General features: G+C 44.3%; 1 protein-coding gene across 5 annotated transcripts in view; it reads right to left on the bottom strand.

Annotated features, from left to right (window-relative positions):
• Window positions 1-4951, bottom strand: part of LOC309584614 (ubiquilin-1-like) — a 69215-nt gene extending 64264 nt beyond the window's left edge. For all 5 annotated transcript variants that reach the window (XM_082300736.1, XM_082300732.1, XM_082300733.1 and 2 more), the window contains exon 1: window positions 4691-4951. In XM_082300736.1, coding sequence (XP_082156862.1) covers window positions 4691-4849 — 159 coding nt within the window. In that variant the 5' untranslated portion in view covers window positions 4850-4951. The remainder of the gene's footprint in view (window positions 1-4690) is intronic.
• Between the last annotated feature and the right edge of the window lie 17064 nt (window positions 4952-22015).

The raw sequence follows: 22015 nt of genomic DNA, 5'->3' as shown, positions 1-22015 counted from the left end.
ATCCGTCACCACCTGGGAATAGACTGGAAGTTACATACTCCATGTAACCCTCGGTCTAGTGGCCAGGTAGAAAAGATGAACCATTTGATTAAGCAACAAATTATAAGATTGGGACAAGAAGCAAATTTGCCTTGTCTCCCATTAGCATTAGTGCGGATTTGAACAAAACCCAGAACAAAAAAAAAAAAAAAAAAGTTAAGTCCATTCGAAATTTTATATGAGAGGCCATATGTAGTTCAAGAGGGAACTTCACCCATTCAGGTGGGAGAAGAAACCCTGCATAGATATATGGTGGCCTTAGATAGACAACTCAGAGAAATTGAAAAGTATGTGGCTGGAGCCCAAAGCAGAGAATTAGATGGGCCAGTACATGATGTACAACTTGGAGATTATGTGTATGTTAAGTCTTTTGCAGAGAAGCAAAAGACTGGAACCCCAGTGAGAAGAACCATTCCAGGGACTCCCCACCACCTTCACTGCAACCAAGATCAAAGAGCAGAAGGCCTGGATTCATCACTCCTGAGTGAAGAAGGTCCCTGAGAGAGTTTGGGAGGTAACACCAAGCGATAACGAACTGAAGTTGAAGCTGACCCGAAAAGGCGATTGATGGATTCAGTTATGATGGACATTATGTGGAAAGTTGGGACTTTACTAATTATTCCTACAATTGTAACAAGAGTTAAAGCAGTACCACACCAGTCTAACGCGACTGAAATATACTGTTGCCAAGGGAAGGCATATGATCCTCACTTTCGGAAGGCTTTGAACAAAATGCTCAGAGTCACAAACGCAAGCCTGTGGGAAAGAAGGGATGTTTGAAGATGTAAATATGTATTTGTGCAAGATAGGTTTCATGAGGCTTACCATCCTCCCATGAAGCTTATCCTGAATGCTGTCACAAATGCTTGAGCAAGTTTAGACTTAAAATAGAGGGGTGTGCAACAAAAGCATATGATTAACAAATTGACCACAGTAAGGAGCGACTTAATTAAATTGCAGCAATCCTCCTTGCTGGTCCTGGGTGATAACCATTGGAAACTATCCAAAATATTACCAGATTGGGAAGATACAGAAGAACAAGACCATGAATTGAACTGTATTATACCACTCTGAACATAGAATGCAGGCACGAGAAATTAAAAGCCAGTGGCAAACCATTAAGGGAACAGTTAGGGTACATACGTGGAAGGATTTTAGGTAAAGACATTTGTTTGGACACAGACCAAAGCATTTGCCACTTTGAGGTGCATTCAATTAACCAAACAATGCGGCTAGTGTATACCAGAAAAGGTTGCGTCTGCCTCAGGATGGCATGTCCCACCATAACGATAGACATTTGTCTCATCATTGGTGGGATATGCTTTTCGGATGGTCACCAACAACAACTGGTATACTCAATGCCTTGATTCATCCCATTATTGTGTTGCTCATTCTAATAGGCGCAAGTTGGATTTTATCCGTGGTGATGCTTGTTTGGTATTGGAAGATGCTGTGGAGAATAGCAGCCTTGACATCACTATCCAAAGTGTATGGTTTTGTCTTGAATGAGAAAAAGACTGACCGTGCGGCTTGGATAAATGAAGAATCTGTGTATTGAGTAAAAGAATTTATGCACTGTTAAAAGAGAAGTGGGGAATGAAACATAGATTTAGAGGAAACATAAAGATTTTAGTCATAGGCTTGGGATTTCAGTTGTAGGCTTGGGCCCAGTAAGGGTTAATCAAAATAGTTAGGAGAGCTGGACCTGAAATAGAGTTTTAGATGTTAGTAACTGATTACCAAATAACCGATGATCTGTCATTTGCATGTTTGTTTAGCTGTGCTTAGAATAATGAGCAGAAACATTGATAAGTTGGTGTATAGAATAAAGACAATTACCAATTTCCTCCCTTTGTGGGAGCCCATCCAAAAGTCACGCAAGAAGAAACTTAGAGGTCACTAAAGCAATTAGAATTGTTAAAACTCAGAAAGGCATAAAGGTCAAAGTGAGGAAGATGAGTTACTTCATCTTCCTTAGGACCACTGACCCAATTCAAGACCACCGACTCAATTCAGATCACACACTACGCATGCTTAATGACATGTAAGCTCAGTTCCATACGAAGCGGAGAATGGGAGGTGTCAACACTACGAATATGCATTTTGTGTTTTGGATATTCATAATATGTGGACATAAAAGGTATCATGTTTGCTTGTATCGGGGCCTGCATCTTAGGGAGCTATCCCACGCAGTGCCTGGCGCCAAATAAAACATGCACTTTCTAACTTTAAACTGTTAGAGAGTTTTTGTCCGTCTCAGTTGGATATCGATATTAGATCAATATTCATATTTTGGTAAATCAATAATATTGGTTGCTGAATGGCACTGCCACTGTATGTCATAACTCCCATGGACAATGAATTTGGTTTGTTCCAGATACATCACTCATGAGCTCTTGATGCAACAACCAGCCAACAGCACACCAGCCCTCCTGTCCTGCAAGACATCTAGGATGGATAGAACTCACAGTCATGGACATAGAATCAGCAATAAGAAACCCTATGTTACTGAAGTCTTCTAACATAGGAAAATCTTCCTCAAATTTGAACTGTTGCAAAGCTGACTTACATCAATGGAGCAACATAAAATACACTTTGTGTAGCCCTAAATTTAGGCTAGATAACCCAAAATATTTATCTAAAAGTCTTAGAGGGGTTTTTTTTGCTTTATTCTGAAGTGACTGTAAACAAAACCAAGTCACTAAGTCATAATATTAGTTATAGGAATGCACAGCAAACTAAAAGCTATTAGGTTGTACGAATTTAGACATTTCCTTCCTCCCCCAAATAGGGCAGACGTTGCTGGCTTGCCTATACCAACAGAATAACCCACTTGCTGATCCCATATGCATCTGAACAGATGCTCAATTTGTTTATTTGAGGCTAATCTATTTTCAGGGCTGGCTCTAGAAACATCACATCTATTGTTATTATGCTACATAATGCTTATTATTAACAGCAACTTATTTTGACTATTTAACCAAAACAGCCAATACTAGTCACACTACAGTCTTGCATATTTTTTTGTGCTAACTGTAACTTTGTCTAGAAATCAAAGCAAATGGCGGACCCACAGGGGCAGCAGCAGTCTTACTTCACAGAAAGATTCAACTGCATATCTAATCTGTTAATATCAGCTCAAAGGGATACCAAGACAATACTTAAAGATATCTATAGACAATGAAGACATTTTAAAGCAATATGTTCTATTAATCACTTTTTTTAAAATTAGTTTTTTCAATAAAAATTTATGGGTTTGTTAGCTTGTATAACTATTTCAGTTTTTAAGATGACCATCTACTAGAAAAACCTGATACTCCCATTGGGATTCACATTTGAAATTATGCTGTTAAAATTAGATATATTAGGAATTCACATCTTAAATGAATTTATTTATAATTCATGAAGTCCCCAATATTATTGCAATTAAACTGTTTTTCAGGTCAAATGTGATCCTTAAATTAGAACCAGCATATTATATAAAAAACCAAAATGGAACTACAAAGAATTTTAAAATTAGGTGGCACACTGGCTAGAAGATCACTCAGAGCTTTTTAACTCACGTTTTGCATTTCCTTCCCGAAAACAAATATCTTCTGCCTCATCAGCAACTAAAGATTTAAAGCTCAATTTCAATACATCAATTGCACTCTTACATATGTAATCAATTTTTTTTGTGAGGTTTGCAGTTACCAACTGCACAAAAAAACCCCCTAACATGATGTCAAGCTGCATATACTGAGTTTCAGAGAAATTTTATAGAAAATGAAGTAAGATCTGAATATCCTTCAGGGACCTTCATCTTTTCAAGTATTTTAGCATAGCAATATCTACATCCTTCACAAATAGGGGAGACTGGCTTTATCGATATCTGCCTTATGCTTTGACCACACCTTTCCTACGATTTGTAGCCTCCCAGTCTAAACAAATTAAGTCCTGGTAAATACTCCCATGGAAAGCCTCCAAAAAACTGAAGCGCTGCAGGAAATAGTGTCAACGATTCAGTAGGTGCCACTGTCTCTCTTGAAACAAAGGCACAATGAGATACTAACTTTTATAAAAACTTATAACAAAGACCCTAGCAATTCAGAGTTATCAGACAGTACTACACTGAAGCACGGCAGAAGCTGTGCTTTATTTGTAGCGGAAGTTTTGTACAGTCTAAAGACGTGGCTTTTCTAAAATTAAGAGATCATTGCCATAGCCTACTCGCTGTTTCTAAAGCCAATTTTAGATCAAGATAGTTATTGGCACTATAGCACCGCCACGTAGGTGACTGCATGTTTTCTACAGTTGTACTAGTTAGCCAGCGAGCCTCCTATTGCCAGACTGAGTCAGCTCGACAGGGCAACTCAGAATTACGAAACGAGCTATGTCTATCTCCCGGGCCGGCTCTCAGCATCGCAACAGGGAGGAGCCGTGGAGGAGACGACGCAGGTTTCTTCACCACTCCCAATAGCCTGTTATCAGCGGCCCTCCACAAGGCCAGCCAGCCCCGATAATCGCCCAACAGCATCGAGAACAGGTCCGACAAGCAGAAGCTGCTTTGTCATCGCGAAGGGCCCTCACCCTCCAGTGTGGGAGGCGGAAACCACAGACCAAGGCTCTTGCCCCTGGCTGCGCTCCCCACCTACCGCCCCCAACCCCTCACCTGCTGGATGCTGCTGGTCTCGGGCACAGCGAACTCTTCCTTCTCCTTGGGAGTCTTCACCGTGATTTTGATGATTCGCGGCTGGGCAGCAGCGAAGCCCTGAGCGGAGGACTCAGAGGAGCTGTGGGCGCCCGCGGAGCTCTCCGCACTCTCCGACATTGCAGGTAGGGTCCAACTCGCTCCAACCGTAAGGTTCCAAGCGAGTCTTCCGCGCCACGGTCTCAGTCTCAAAGCGGCGGACAGAAACAACCCAACTGACCCGCGGCGCGCACTGATGACGTCCCGAATCGAGGAAGTTACTAGAAAGGGGGAAGCTGTCTCCCCGGGCGTGAGTCCGCTTTCAGTGCGCTTGCGCGCTAGGGGCGGTAGTTTGAAGATTTAAAATCTGAAAAAAAGACAGTGACAAATAGTTCCTTAAATTGCCACATGGAAGTTTTAAATTTATTTTCGATATAGTTAGGTGACTTCAGTACTCTAAAGATCCAAATAAATACATTAAAAATGTTATTATGAGTTTTAGAATATTAAAGTGTTGATGTCCTACATATAATTACGCTATTACTTGCATATAGCATAATGCAAAATTATATTGTATGAAGTAACAAAGCCGAATCATGACCTGTATAACTTACATGTTAAAAAGAGGGAGAAAAATTACATACAGCTCATGAACCTATGTAAAGAGAGATCATAAAATTGCCTTTTGCTTGTAAGTTACTTGTTTAGCATCAGCTTAAGGGTAAAACTTAATATCTCAAATAAAAATCTTTTACTACTTTAAAACTATAAGTACTATGGAAGCATTCCATAGCTGGGAATCAGATTTTCCTCAAACTCGGACCAAAAAAAGACACAAAAAAAACCCATTACCACAGCACCACCACCCCACTTAACCCATACTTAAATTTAGTATCACCAAATTAGGTCCTTTCCCAAAACATTAGTGATTTTCCTATCCATCAGATAGTAAATTCCACATTCATATCCCTGTTTTAATATCAAATATAGGAATGGCTTTGAATTCTAGAGTCAAATGTCCTTTCTTCCTTATCCTTTGTTGGCTTGGTCTACTACTGGGATAATTTCATATAAATTATTTAAATTGGTTCAATAAATTTTTACTAAACCAATTAAAAACCCGTGAAAAAGTTTTAAAGTGCAAAATGGCTAAAGCCTATCCCAAATTTTGTCTGTCCTAGGGCTTCAATTTGTTACAATAAAAAATATTTCAGGCATATTTAACCACTAAGCCTTTCCTTGGTCATGCTGTTTCCTTCTCCACACATAATTTGACCCTACAAAGTGTTGAATTCTGATCCAGGAGAGCACTTTGATACATGCTAGTGATGCATTGTCCTATTAACTAGCAGATTGAGGGCCATTATGAAATAACATTTTGCACTGCAATCAAGTAGTGCTTTCAAGCAGAAATCAAATCAAAGGACAAAGAGATGTTCCTCATCCATGGCTCTTAGTTTATATGCTATCTTATGCTGGCTATATCATTTTACACTGCTGTATGGTATTATTACTTTGAATACAGTTTGTACTGAAATAGCACAAATGCTACCTGCTTTAACTTATTGAAGATTTGCAAATTTTCATGTTTACAAGTCAGATGTGAGAATTAATAATCTGTTATTTGCTAAGAATACCCAAGGGACAAAGAATACAAATTAATAAAAAGCCCTTGAGTAAGCAAAGATGAAGGTTTAATGGTAGTTTCATAATCTTAATTTTGGTACAGATAAATGAAAAAGGGAGTTTATTTGCCTATATTGAAAGTGTCAAGGTAGAAAATACCCTGAAACATGTAAATGTTTGTGTATTCAAAATGAGATAGTTCAGAATACATCTTATATACAATGCATAGAAAATGAAAATAATCCAGCAAGGCATTTTGAATTCTTACTCTTCCATAGGCTGTTTTTATTTTGAACTTCTTTTCATTTTTAATTTCTTTACTCTTGGTTTTATTTTTTACCCAGTTCTTTCCTCCTGTGCTTTTATTTCCTCTTTCTATAATCATTATGATAGATGGGGATGGAGTAATCCTGGTTACACATACAAATTGGGGGAAGAGAGGTGGGAGAGCAGTCCTGCACAAAGAGATCTGGGGGTTTGGGTTGATGGTGAAAAGAGAGAAATCTTGCACAGCTCTCCTTCCAGTGAAGTCTCGACTTCAACAGCCAGGTCAGACCACTAATGTGAACTTTACCAGGTGCTGTAAATATTTATTAAAAGTCAAATTCTGAGCATTCTTCCATATAATTTAAAATACTTTATATTCCTAATAATTCCAAATAATGTAATTTTCAAATTTGTTTAATTGTTTCTTGTTAATACATATCCGAAAAGAAGAAAATTCTGCCTTCAATCTAATAGACCTGATTTACTTCAAGTCAAGCATCTTACCATTTTTCATTTCACCTTAATTCCCAGCTCTGAATAGACATCTCCAGTTTGTGATTTTTTTCCAGAGGTAATTGATTTCATCAAATGTTGTCACTTAAATTTGCAAAATAACTGCACAAACCAAAATAAATTGAAAACCTACATGCTACACACAACTGAAAATGAACTCGCAGTGACCAGCGAATATTTTGCATCAAGATCAAAATACTGGCTCAAGCCAAATTGAACCAAATTGAGAATATCAGTAAAAGATTTTGAACCAGTTTAGCTAAATTCAGTTTAAAGTCATACCTTAAGTTAAAATGAGACAATTCTGAGTTTAGACAACGTCCCAGGTGGTATAATTACATTAAAACTTACAACCAAGATCTCCAAAGTTTTGCTATAAACTAGACATAACATTACTTATATTTCTGAACATTAAACCCCGAAGATGATACATTCACCTTTCATGTTTTTCATGCACAGGGGAAGAAAGAAAAAAGTATTGGGCTGTCCTGAGCAGGGCCAGGAGTTGGATTTGATGATCCTGATGGGTCCCTTCCAACTCATCTTATTCTATGATTCTTGTTTAACCCCAAGTAGCAACTAAGTACCATGTGGTCACTCACTCACTTCCACCTCCACCCCAGTGGGATGGAAAGGAGAACCAGAAAAAATCCTAAAACTTGTGAATTGAGATAAGAACAGTTTAATAACTGAAACAAAGTAAAATATAATAATAGTAATAAAGGGGAGAGAGTGATAAAACCCAAAAAAACAAGTGATGCACAATATAATTGCTCTCCACCTGCAGACTGATACCCAGCCTCTTCCCAAACTGTGATCAGCCCCTCCTTCCAGGTAACTCCCCCAGTTTATATACTGAGCATGACATTCTATGGAATGGAATATCCCTTTGGCCAGTTCAGATTGGCTGTCTTGGCCATGCTCCCTCCCAGCTTCTTGTGCACCCACCCACTGGCAGAGCCTGAGGCACTGAAAAGCTCTTGACTCAGGGTAAGCATCACTTAGCAACAACAAAAACATCAGTATGTTATCAGCATTATTCTCATACTGAATCCAAAACACAGCACTGTACCAGCTACTGAGAAGGAAATAAATTCTATCCCAGCTGGAACCAGGACGCTTCTACTTTCATATGTCCAAAGGGAAAAAAAAAAAGAAAAAAACCCCACATGAGATGTGTATTAAGTTTCCCTTCACATGCCTGAGTTGAGGTTAAGACTCTTGTTTTAGTCAATTTAAAAGGTTATGTTGGGGTCTCCCCCCCTGCCATGTAGCCCTGGGAGAGGGGCCCTGGGGGGGGAGACACGGGGTTTCCCTGCCCCTGGCCAGCCTCATTCCCCATTGGTTGGTTTGTGTTCCCCTGTGTGGCCAAGGACCCACGGGTCCCGTGACTGTAGAGTTCCTGAGCAGAGCCCCGGCCATGCGGCTGGAGAAATAAACATCTCTAAACATCTACCACGAATCTGTCCATATATACTTCTTTTCCACGGGACTCCTGGTTTGATATATGCTTGTTACAGTAATCCCCACAGTAACAAACTGGTGGAGGAATGCGGGCAAGACACCGATCCCTGAGGAAGATTCGTGAGTAAAAACCACTCTAGATCTCTCTCTTCTCATCTTGGTTTGGATATTCTCTCTGGACTATGGAAGAATTGTGGGAAATGGGGCTCTCTGAGCCACAGAAAAAAATGTATCTAGAAGTAAAAGGAATCCTTGAACAACAAAACAAAAAAGTAATGCAACCGGGATGTTGCAGCAGGGATTACTGCAACAAGTATATTTCAAACCAGGAGTCCCGTGGAAACCGAAGTATATATGGACAGATTCGTGGTAGATGTTTCAGAGATGTTTATTTCTCCAGCCGCATGGCCGGGGCTCAGCTCAGGAACTCCCCGGTCACGGGACGCAAGGGTCCTTGGCCACCCCGGGGAACACAAAACAACCAATGGGGAATGAGACTGACCAGGGGCAGGGAGACCCCGTGTCTCCCCCCCAGGGCCCATCTCCCAGGGCTCCATGGCAGGGGGGGAACCCCAGCACCGGGAGATCTAGAACATTTTTTCATCTGGCTTTTCAAAAGGTTCTCCTATATTTCTTGAGACTTACTTTTTGATATCGAACCTCCTGAATCTTGTGAGGGGTGTTTTCTGGGACAAGATCTGGGATAAAGTAAGGGATCAAAGAGAAGCTTTCCGTGCATACCTTATAAGCAGGGAAGCTCTTGAGGAGCATTTGAACGGTCCCATTACCCCTAAAGCAGAAGATCATACTTATCCCGTGGCCGAGACCACGCCGCAGCCATCCCAGGGGCGCGTGACTGCAGCCGTGCCAGCGGAGGTGCCTGTGCTGGATGCGTCCAGCCCCCTCGGGAGCACGCACCTTATCGCGGACCCCATCCCTGTCTCGGGGTCCCCGGCCATGCGACCGCAAGTGAGGGAGCGATGCCGCAGGCGGTGCGGGTGTCGTGGGCCATGAGCAGCCAGGAACCGGGCATCGGTGTGGCAGGCCACTCTGAGCGACTGGCTTGGAGACCCCTGTGGAGGGAGAAGCGGCGGTTTCCACAGCGACACGAGAAGCCGCGCAGCGCCGAGCAGAAACGGGGCCGCTCTCAAAGCAGCGTGGAGTTTGTGGAGTAGAACCGCTCACAGGCCACGGAGGCAGCGGCGATGGCAACGCAGGGCCACGCAGAGCCCAGACACGCTCGGAGGGCATGGAGCAGCCGCAACGCAGGGGCCCGGCCGAGATGTCGGAGTCAGCGAGGCGGCGGCCACGCGGGACCGGCACCCACGACGAACACGCAAGCATGTGATAGGAGGAGCTGTAGCCACGAAAGCCACAGGAACTGTGAAATGATACAATGTAAAAAACAACTATGGATTTATTAAACGAGATGATACAGGGGAAGATCTATTCATCCATAGAACTGCCATTAAAAGGAATAACCCTAAAAATTACCTGCAAAGTGTAGGAGATGGGGAAGTTGTACAGTTTGATATAGTGCAAGGAAAGAAGGGTTTACAAGCAGCGAATGTTACTAGGCCTGGAGGTATTCCAGTCAAAGGCAGCCGTTATGCACAAAATTATAAACAATATCCATCCCAGCAACTTCCCTACCCACAGCCTACTTCCCCCTTTTACCCTATACCCAATATGAACCCCTTCCTAAGTTTACCCTATCCCCAGTTTATTCCTAATCTGTTTTTCACCCCATGGCTTCCCTATACAATTCCATTTCCCTACAATTCCTCTCCGATGCCGAGGGGGGGATGAAAAGGGGGAGGGAAGAAATTAAACCCTCTCCTGCCTCAGTTTCCCCACAAAGCATGCCCAGAGAGTTCTGTCTCCCTTCTGTCAGCCCTAAGATGTTCCACAGAATCTGTTTGGACATTTAAAGACTCAGGAGGGTGGCTTGTTTTGTCTTGAAACTGTTCTTGTTACGTTTATCCAGTTGTTTTCATTCTCCTTTTATTAAAATAAAACGGGTGAGATGTTGGAGTCTCCCCCCCTGCCATGTAGCCCTGGGAGAGGGGCCCTGGGGGGGGAGACACGGGGTTTCCCTGCCCCTGGCCAGCCTCATTCCCCATTGGTTGGTTTGTGTTCCCCTGTGTGGCCAAGGACCCTCGGGTCCCGTGACTGTAGAGTTCCTGAGCAGAGCCCCGGCCATGCGGCTGGAGAAATAAACATCTCTAAACATCTACCACGAATCTGTCCATATATACTTCTTTTCCACGGGACTCCTGGTTTGATATATGCTTGTTACAGTAATCCCCACAGTAACAAGGTTAAATTGAAAATGCTGCGTGCTGAAGTGTAACTGGATAGACAAGAGTTATCTTCTACTGATGTTATGGGGCTCACTTTGGGAATACCCTGCCTTTATTATAGCAAACCACAGGCATGATGCTTTGCTAGAACCAGAGTGCAACATCCTTGTTAGTTCATTAATAATTGCAATAAATTAAATGCTGTTAACTCACTTTGAGTGGAATTTGTCTTTACTCTCTAGAAGGCATTAAATAGCTCCATAAAAGTAGCATTGCAAATGTGGAATATGTAAAAACTTTCTTAAAAAAAGGATGTTCTTTGATGTTTGATCTTTGTAACTTTCAAGCATAATCAACAAGAAGGGAGATTTAATCCATGAAACAGAGAGAGCAGACAACAAGCTCTAAGTGATGTCCAGGTGTTAGAAAAACAAATTAATGTTTAGGGCTTGGCATGCTTCAGTGATCACAGATGTGGGGGGGAAGGTTAACATAGCTTGGGAAAAAAGGATGCCCACTGATAGTGGACACAAAGAATGCAGAATTTATGGGACATCTGGTAGAACTCCCAAGATAAGGAAGAAACTAATAAAGTCAACTCAGCAACTGTGCTGAAATCAGCTCCAACTGGGTAAAAGGTAATTCTCGTAGGGGCAGATCACGACCACCAACCAAAGAAACCCACCGCCTCAAAAGAAGAGAAAGACTGAGCATGTGGACTAATTAGCATGAGAAATGACAATCATTAACGAATAGAAGATACAATACTAATTAATAAGAGAACTATGTAACTTGTAGCCAACGAACACTAATTCCTTTGTTTGCTAAAATGTATAAATAGAAAAAGTTTTGGTAGTTGGGGTGCTTGATTTGTGAAAAACCACTGAACACCCAGGCTTCCGCAACTCTGAAATAAATAATCAATGTCTCTCTTGAGTGTGTAATTATTGGCTTGTTGCACACTGAGTAACAAATCCGATTTTGCTAACAACAGTAGCATTAGACAGGAAAAGAGCCCTGAGCTTCTGAACTATGACTGCTAGTTCTTAGATGGAATCACTCTTTCAAAGTTTAGAGGGAAAAAAGAAAAATAAAAACAACCAAACCAAAACCCCCAACATTCATCAGTTTGATTATCCTAAGCAGTAGACAGGCAGTTTCCAACTGGACTCTACTATCTAAGCATTAGTCCTACTTATTTTTGTTGTTTTATTCACATTATTATTTCAGTAAATAGGCATCTTTCTCTTCCTTCTCTCTGTTCAGAATTTCTGTCACCTCATCTCATCTTTGGTCTTGTAATTCTGGTAATTTTTTTTTTTAAAGTATAATCTTTATTTGCTGAGTCTTGCTACATATTTTGCTACATACATGATTTACAGCTTATTTCAAAGCAACTAGGGCAAATACAGAATACTACTGATGATTTGTACTGGAAATCGGAAGAGTGGAAAACCTGTATCAATAAGTTATATACACTCATGATCTAAAATGAATCAAATTATGGGAAAATAGCAAGAGAATTGCTAAATTTTCAGAAGAAAGCATACTGGGAGTGTGTGTGTGTGTTCCTGTACTGCCCCATCTTTCCTTCTCCAACCCCCCCAAAACAGGCTGCAACAACTATAAAATAAGCTTTCTCTTTATGAACATTCAGTTATTACAAATATAAAAGGAACAAGATATGGAAAAATAGCATTCCTCCCCCTCAACAGTCATACACAACTAACTTATAAGAATAAGGGTGACTTAGTGGAGAACAAATCAGCTGATTAAGAATTTCCTCACAATTTATACTGAACTGTTTAGCTAATATACCATGTGGTGAACTGGGAAAGGAGGACTGAGATTAATTGTTGAACAATGAGAATTGTATTCAGCACTGCCCAAATAAGGTGTGTCTCTATTTCTTTAGCAGTTAAAAACAGAATAAACTTTTTATGAGGAGATGAACACGCACTTTTACAATATTACTTCTTTCTCCTTTTAACAGAATTCCTTCTGCTGCTAATCAACAGGCATTATACTGATGCCATGAAGATTTTTGCCTTTTCTTTTATACCCCTGTTATGCCTTTTTACAACTTCTGTATTCTTAGTGCTTTTTCCCTACGTTCTTGGACTTGTTTGTTAATCTAGGAGACGAAACATTTTAGAAGCTTCATAGGTAAGGGTTAGTGTGCCCCAGACCCCAAGGTCCTCTCCAGAACACATTCTGTAAACTAAGATAGAACCATCCAGGGGAAGGTTCCTTGGGGAGGGGGGCTCATTCAAGCCTCGCATTGGATAATTTTTGATAGATATGCTAATTAGTAAAACCTATAATGTTATACCAGATCTTTTAGGGTTGTGCACTGTGGTGTGCATTTTGGTGCACTCGACCTAGACATAGTGCACCTAAGGATCCTTAAAATAAATACCAAGATAAAATCCCTTTTCCCCTTCTAACCGTGTATGACTCTTGATTTTAAGACCAGGAAAAGGCATCAGTTGCTGGCAACTACGAAGGGACCCTAAAGACCTTGAAACTCGCAGTCTTGGGTTGGAACACATCTTGCTTTGCCCCTTTCTCTGCCGGCAAATTAGAGGGGCCAGAGTGACGATCCGAGACTGTGACCAGGACTTTAGGACCCAGCACGGAAAGGCAGAAGCACGGAAAGAGGTGAGTGAAAAGGGGACCGATATTGTGCTTGCACTAGGGAAGGAGATCTCCGAGGGGGTTGGAAAGGTTGGGGACAGAGAAGCCCACAAAAGGGGAAAGCTTAAACTTTTCCCCTGCAAACTGTGGAAAGGAGGGGACGTGTAGGTACAAAAATGCTGTTAGTGAGGATTTCCTTGTTATTTTCTAAGTCCATGAGAGACTTTTCTCTCTCACAGAAGAGGTAGCAGGGAATGTAAACAACCAAGCCACCTGCAACCTTGGAAAGTCTTGTTTATGGTATAGTAGAAAAATATTTTGATAATGGATGTTTTAGGATTTTGGCCAATCACCCCCAAGGGGTGGCTGGTCCTTTGTCCAATTAGACTATGAAGAAAAAAGTCTATAAAAGGTTTGTAAAATAATTAAATAAATCAATCTTGCTGCACAATTCCTGCCTGCTGGATCTTCTTCTCCTCCTCCTCCCTATGGCTGCGGGACACGGTGATATACCGTAGGAACCAGGCCTGCAGTAATATTTGGTGCTGCCCGACGTGATTTGCACTCTCTGACGTGTCCTGCTGCTGCGAGCCAAGCCGAATTCCTCTAGAGGTACACTGTTCCCCTTCCCCCCGGGACCGGGAAGTCCGACAGGACTGAGAAATGGCGAACAGCAGCTCACAAACCGACGCTGTCGTACTGGTCTGGAAAGGTGTGTTTAGCATATTGCGCACCTCCATTCCTGAAAACTCAGTTCGGGAATTATTAGACTGGGCTACTTTAAAAGGGATTTCCATGGACAGAGATACTGCCCTGGACTTTTCCTTGTGGCAAGAGCTCGGATGCACTGTCCGACACGAGCTCCCGACAGGGGAGCCGTCAGCGTTAGAATTATACAAAACCTGGCGGTCGTTATTTATTCTGCTGACAGCCCTTGACTGTGATAGCAGGGCTGGATCGCCTATCTCGGTGATGAGTGACGGAGGAATGTCCGAGGGGGGCCCCGCTGACTGGGCTTCCGGGACAAGTGATGGTCGATTCGGAATAACCCCCCTGGCTCCACAGGCAGAACCTGCGCCGGCTCACCCTGCACAATCGCAGGACTCCGCAGCCCCCAGGAACCCCGCGCCGCCAGAGGCGGGGGGGTCAGGGCAGAGGCAGAGTGCACAGCCTGCCTTGCCGTTCGGCTGGACGGCAGCCACAGCTTATCCAGGGCCGCAGATCAGCGGCTTAGCAACTTGGACGCCCAGAGCGGCTCCTAGCTCGGTTCCATATGCACCTGGATCTGGCTTAGCGGGCGTTGCGCCGGGCGTGCCCCTCCCGGGACTGCCTGGCTATGGTCCGCTGCCCTCCCTGGCGCTGGACTGTTCTGCGCAGTCGCAGAACCGAGCCATGGACCTTTTAATGCAGCATCTGCCCTTTCTGACAGAGCTACCAAACCTATCCCGAAGGATGGAGGACTTGCTCAGCCTGTTAGAGCGGCGAATGCCCGAGCCCGCGCCGCCCGCGCCCCCCCCCCCCCCGCCAGAAGCGGGAGACACGGCTCCGAGCCGGGAAACGGCGCGACCGGCGGCGAAACCGGAAACAGCGCTGCCGCGGGAAAACCCAGAAGCGGCAGCGGCTGCGGAGCGGCGGGCAGAGGCGGCGGCCCCGGGCGCGTCCGCAGAGAACGGGCCAGCGGCGGCGCCGGGCGCGTCCGCAGAGCGCCGGCCAGAGACGGCGGCGCCCGGCGCGCCCGGGGAGCGCGAAACAGCAGCGGAAGCGGCGACCGCACCGAACGCGGCTGCTGTGCGAGAGACGAGCGCGGCGCCGGCTGCGGCGCCGGCCGCGGCGCCGAGCGCAGCCGTAGCCCCAGAGTCGGCTGCAGCTTCAGTACCGACTCGGTCGGAACTGGCCGAGACGGCCTCCCGTAAAGAAACTGCTGTAAAAACTGCCGCACAGCCAGCTGCAGTCTGTCCTGTCTGTTCTGGCTCTGGCGAACTTAGCCAAAGTGCCCCACCCCCCGTACATTTCTGTTTACTCCCAGCACCCCAAAGTTGCCTTTGCCTGATGATTCCTCGTCAGGCAGTGAGGCAGATGAGGTTCTGGCCCCAGGCCGTCAGGCGGCTGTAGCCGCGCGGCGAAGAAAAAGGCTACGCAGGTCTCGCCCCTGGACTTTTCCGGACTGCACGGTAACTGTACGCCCGACGCATTATAATCGCTTCCTAGAGTCTCTTAAGATGCAAGCATTGGGGGAGGGTGACTGGAGGTTATTAGAAATCCTTGGAATGCCAAATAGATCTGAGGATTCTGGGGGTAACCGGGGAGCTGTTACACTCCATCCGCAGGCTGTGCCAGAAGTTCAGGATGGTACTGGTTCCCCAAAAGAGATCCATGCTTTCCCAGTGTATAAGGCTCTCCCAGATTCAGGGGAGCATGACAAGCATGAGGTAAGTGCTTGGAAAATTGCCCAGGACCTGCAATCCAAGGTGGCACAATATGGGCTAGGTTCTGCTGAGGTTATGCAAATAATAAGGGTGATAAATACAGATTTGCTTTCTCCATTTGATATCAGACACTTAGGTCAAATTCTATTTCAACCTGTACAATTTACAGTTTTTGAGAAAACCTGGAGAAAGCTGGCCAGCAAGACTGCATTAGCAAATTTGCAGCTCCCTGCTGCTGATCCTAGACAGACAGCAGGAGTGGATGCTTTGATGGGGACTGGTCCCTTCTCTGATCCCAGTCTACAGGGTACCTTGTCCTCTAGCGTCCTGCAGCAAACTCAACAGGTCGGCATGGCTGCCCTGTTGAAAACCATAGAGTTGTCAGCACCCAGAAAGCGATATACTGAAATAGTTCAAGGGAAATCAGTCATTCCTCTCTTCTGTAGAGAAAGTCGCTGCTTCTCTCGAGAAGCAGGTTGAGGATGACGGGTTAAGACAGATGTTGTTAAGGCAGTTAGTGAGAGATAATGCAAACGAAGAGTGCAGAAAAATCATAGATGCCTTGCCAGGGGATCCTGAGGTAACAGACATGGTCGAAGCCGGCGCTAAGGTGGGATCTGGGAACCAGAAAAGGTCTGCTTTGGCTGCGTTCCTGCAGCCTGTTCACACGTCTTCTGATAGTGAACCAAAGCAACCCAAACAGGAGAAAAAACGGAAGTGGCCTAAGCCGAGCCAAAAAGAGAACACACCAATCCCCCAGTGCAAGAGGTGTGGCAGGCCAGGGCATTGCTCGGACTATTGTAGATCCCAGACTCATGCCAATGGTCAGCCTTTGCCGGGAAACTTCCGCCGGGGTGCCAGGAGAGGGAATTGCTCTCCGATGCAGTCGCTCCCCCAGAGAGTGGCACAGGTACAGGCACAGGCCTACCCAGCCACCCTAGAGACAGCACCCAGGGATCAGATGGTTTTGACGTCCACACAGCAGCAGCAGTCGTCTTAGACTCTAGCGGTATTTATAAGGTTCCCTTGGATGCATATGGACCCTTAGCCCAGGGATCCAGTGCAATGCTAGTGGGAAAACCTGACGTTGCTCATCAAGGAATCTTAGTGCACTCAGGAGTTATTGACGCTGACTTTAAAGGCCAGATTTGTGCTATGGTCTCCACTCAAAAACCCCCTGTAACTATTCCTGAAAAGACCTGCCTTGCTAAATTAGTGCCTTTTAAGTCTTGTGTCCCCAGGATAGAACAAACTCACAAAGATAACGGCAGTGGATCTATGGGACTTCCGCAGGCCTTCTGGACTGCAGACATCTCTGACCAAAGGCCACAGATGACATGTACCCTGATCCTGCCGATCGCCCGTCCACTCCGGACTCAGCTTCGAGGTTTGATTGATAGGGGTGCTGATGTAACTATCATCTCCTTCTCTGCATGGCCTCCCTCATGGCCTTTAGCCCCGGTGGGATCGGCCATCGCAGGATTAGGAGGAACCACACAGAGCTATTTAAGCGAACGGCCTGTGGTGGTGAAGGATTCAGAGGGGCACACAGCTACGATTAGGCCTTATGTTGCTACCACTTCCCTTAACCTTTGGGGACGGGATGTGTTGGCAGCTTGAGGCGTACGGATTGGGACAAATTTTTAGCAGGGGTCACTGTGCGTAAGGGCGCACAGTATCCTACACTGCCCTTGAGGTGGTTGATTAACATACCAATCCTAGTCAGACTCTGCTCAGTTAGTTGAATTAAGGGCTGTTACCATGGCTTTTCAGCGATTCTCACAGGAACCTTTGAATTTGGTTACTGACTCTGCTTATGTAGCAGATATCACCCAACGCTTAGATTGTTCACTTCTGAAGGAGGTGGACAATGCGGCTCTGTTTTCGCTGTTGCAAACCTTGTGGTCTGCAATTCAGGCTCGAGTGCATCCGTATTACATTCTGCACATTTGAAGCCACACCAATTTACCAGGTTTTCTAACAGAAGGCAATGCCTGGGCTGACATGCTGGCCAACCCTGCATGGGTAGGGCCTCAGCCTGACAAAATTGCACAAGCCAAGGCATCGCACGGTTTCTTCCACCAAAGTGCACATACCCTGCAGAAGCAGTTTCATTTAACGCCAACCGAGGTGTGCGTCATTGTCAGTGCTTGTGCTGACTGTCACGGACTCGCTGCGCCTTTGCCAGCGGGGGTAAACCCCAGAGGGCTAAAAGCCTTGCAGATTTGGCAAACAGATGTAACTCACATCCCAGAATTTGGTCGACTGAAATATGTGCACGTGTCTATTGACACTTTCTCCTCGGCTATGTGGGCTACTGCTCACACTGGAGAGAAGGGCCGTGATGTCATTGCCCATTGGAAATTGGCTTTCTCAGTCCTGGGCGTGCCAGCTTCTGTGAAAACCGATAATGGTCCTGCCTACGCCTCGGAGAAGACGCGGCAGTTTTTACACCTATGGAGTGTAGACCATACCTTTGGTATCCCACATTCTCCTACTGGCCAAGCCATTGTCAAATGCGCTCATGGTACCTTGAAGCGTGTTTTGGACAAACAGAAAAGGGGAATGCATGGAGAAACCCCACAGAGCCGACTAGCAAAAGCTTTGTATACAATTAATCACCTTACAGTACCACAAAATTCAAATAATCCTGTTATTCTGAATCATTTTCTCTCATTGCAGTCTGCAGGCGAGACACAACTGGCCCAGGCAAAAGTCTGGGTGTGGAATTTACTCACTAACCAGTGGGAAGGCCCGCATGAGCTTATCGTTTGGGGTCGTGGGTATGCTTGCGTTTCCACAGATAGTGGAGTACGGTGGCTACCTGCAAAATGCGTTCGCCTTGACCTACGGCACCAGAGGCAGAACAGGCAACCTCCAAATGATGACCAGAAGGCCAACCATCCAAATGGTGACCAGAATGTAGATCATCAGCCTAATGACTCTTCTGATGATGACCAGGATGTCAACCATCAGGCAGATGGTCCTTCCACAAGCAGAGACTAGGATGGTCCTTCCACAAGCAGAGACTGAATTTTAAATTTCTTGTTATGGAGTCAGATAGTTAAAGCCTTAAGGACATATTTAGAATTAATAACTGATGTAGATTTCTATTTAGGATTAATAGTAGGGTTGTTATCTTATAAAACAAAAAGGGGGAATTGTAGGTACAAAAATGCTGTTAGTGAGGATTTCCTTGTTATTTTCTAAGTCCGTGAGAGACTTTTCTCTCTCACAGAAGAGGTAGCAGGGAATGTAAACAACCAAGCCACCTGCAACCTTGGAAAGTCTTGTTTATGGTATAGTAGAAAAATATTTTGATAATGGATGTTTTAGGATTTTGGCCAATCACCCCCAAGGGGTGGCTGGTCCTTTGTCCAATTAGACTATGAAGAAAAAAGTCTATAAAAGGTTTGTAAAATAATTAAATAAATCAATCTTGCTGCACAATTCCTGCCTGCTGGATCTTCTCCTCCTCCTCCTCCCTATGGCTGCGGGACACGGTGATATACCGTAGGAACCAGGCCTGCGGTAATAGGGGACGCCCTCCGTGGAGTCCACAAGAGCACAGAGACTGTAGTCCAAGCAGCCGCAGGAGTGGCTGAGAGGTTGATTGGCTCGTTGGTTGGTTGGTTGGTTGGGACGTCGGGAGGCTGTTGGCTCGACTCCTGTTGCAGCTAGATTTTCGCACGCGTGCATTTACTGCTTGCTAAAATTAGTTGCTTTTTAGTATTTTAAAGTGCTGTATGTGTAGTGAAAAAAAATGAATTCAAGTGGTAAATTTTTTAGCAATATGATATTGAACATTTATTAGTAGAACAAAGGCATATCACAGCGCTGGGGCGCTTGGCAGTATTGCCAGAAGCGCACTCCATTCATTTTACTGTGGACTTAAGTACTCTCTTAAACTGTTACATATTCATTAAGCCAAGAAAGTAATTTACACTTCACTCAACTTGCCCCCCCCCCTCCGATTTCTGCTCCTTCCGCCAGCACGACGCCGCCTCGGTCCCCTGGATAGCTTCAGAACTGAAGACAGGCACCCTCTCTCCGGTGCCTCCCCAGTCTCCAGCCTAATTTGTAGCTGACAGTTTCCTTGGGAGGTGTGAGTTTTGATGAGATAACAGTCTTCCTGGGATGCATGCGGTTTATCTTCTTTGTTTCTCTAAGATGTCTTGGTTCCTGGCTCTGTAGTTTCTCAGCTCAAAAGACGTTTATTACCATGTGTTTATTAATACATTTCTTAACATATTACAACAATTTCGAAGTTACAATTTACCTTAATCTTGTTTTTACTTAACTTCATTTTACCTTAACACTACTTCTACATAATACATCATCACTTATAAGTGTTAAAATCATATATGCGAAAGACAGCATTTATCATTCACTCATTTATCAGAATACCCCCTTTTCTTTTTGTCAATTATGTTGGCTTGAACTACAGTCTTTAATTACACTTCACTGTTACGTTCGAAATTTCTACAGATTAACCTGGCTTCTTCAAGGGGGTCTCCAGTGCTGGTTTGTTTCTTCAGTATCATTTTCCTTTTTGTTGTTCCAGAAGTAGCTTGTTCCGAGCCCATAGGCATGGTAATTACCTGCATACCTTGGACGGCACTTGTGATTAGCCGAATGAAGCAGGGAATTAAACAAGGAAGGAATATCAGCCCAGTGGTCACACACAAGAGGAAAAAAAATAGTTTTTTCCACCATGCGGTTCCTAAGAATTTATCCCACCAACCAGCTTCTAGTATTGTTTCCCATTTTTGAACCGGTACATGAGCAATCTTTCGTATGTCAGTAGCAATATCAAGTATAGCTTGACCGTTATCAGTTATTTGCAGGCAACAATCAGAGGAATTAAATTTCCCACACACTCCGCCTTCCTCTGCTAGCAAGTAGTCAAGGGCTAAACGGTTTTGATACGTCATTGCACTGGTTTGGGATAACTGTTCAGTAATTAATTCTAAGTCTGAGGCCGTTTTGTTGCTAATAATTTCCACCACCGCTGGAGTCTTATTATCCTATTTAGTGTATAAATGGGGGTCCTATATCCCCATGATCCATCTTGAGCCCAGGTGGCTGGGCCAAAATATTCTATTATTCTTTCAGGTGGCCACTCATAGTTTTTCCACCTTTGAGTGCCTCCTATATTACCACTCCATTTTCAGATATTTTCTGCTGAGCTTTGCTTTTGTCTTTGTACATCTTCATAAACTGGAATGCTTAAATTTTTCCCTACTGCCTCTGGCAGTAGAAAAAATCCTGGCTGAATGGTTCCAATTGTACAAACTCCTCTCCAATCTTTGGGAAGTTTAGTATAAGCTTTTCTCCCACAAATCCAAAAGAGCCCATCGGGGGCATCCCATGTGTCTTGGGGTGACCTTATGATGTGTATCCCATATCGCCGCCTATGCCCAGAAATTAATTATTGGCCTTTCTATGCCTCTGAACTGAGCCTGAGAGGGGGAAGAAAAAACTGAGCAAAACTTTCTCAAAGCAGTTTGAAACTTGTTCAAGGTCACATAAAGATAGCAGGGGTTTTTTTTTCCCAGCTGGGGGCAGGGGGAGCGAGGAAGCACCCGGCTTGCAGTTTTTCCAGTCAGCTTTTGGCCAGTTTTTCCAGTTTCTTGTCCTCTGGAGACAGGCTGAGAGTTGAACTTTTCCTTCTCTGGAATTTCGGATTTTCTCCCTTTTCTACTGGACTGCTTGATTGCTGTAACATCAGAGCACATCGGGAGGACTTTCCACGGGGCACAGAGGGCCTGGCCCTGGGCCAAGCCCCAGCTCCGAGGAGACCAAAGGGAGGACTCGAACACTTTCCCAGGTTTTTCCTCTACAGCGAAAGATTTTGCCATTTAACATTATTTTCCTTTCCCGTGTGTTTGTTAAATAAATAGTTTTATCTTCCTCACTTTCCTTCGAGGAAAATTTATTTTTTTCCTGAACCTGGTGGGGGAGGGGTGGTTGTGCCTTCTCTCAGAGGATATATATTTCTAAATTTGGCCAAACCGGAACACCATGGTATATTAACACTGTTACTGTGGCTCCAGTGACTGCGTCTGTTT

This window comes from Coloeus monedula (genome assembly GCF_965178545.1).
Source record: "Coloeus monedula genome assembly, chromosome: W".
NCBI lineage: Eukaryota > Metazoa > Chordata > Aves > Passeriformes > Corvidae > Coloeus > Coloeus monedula.
This window is presented reverse-complemented; position numbering and strand designations above follow the sequence as displayed.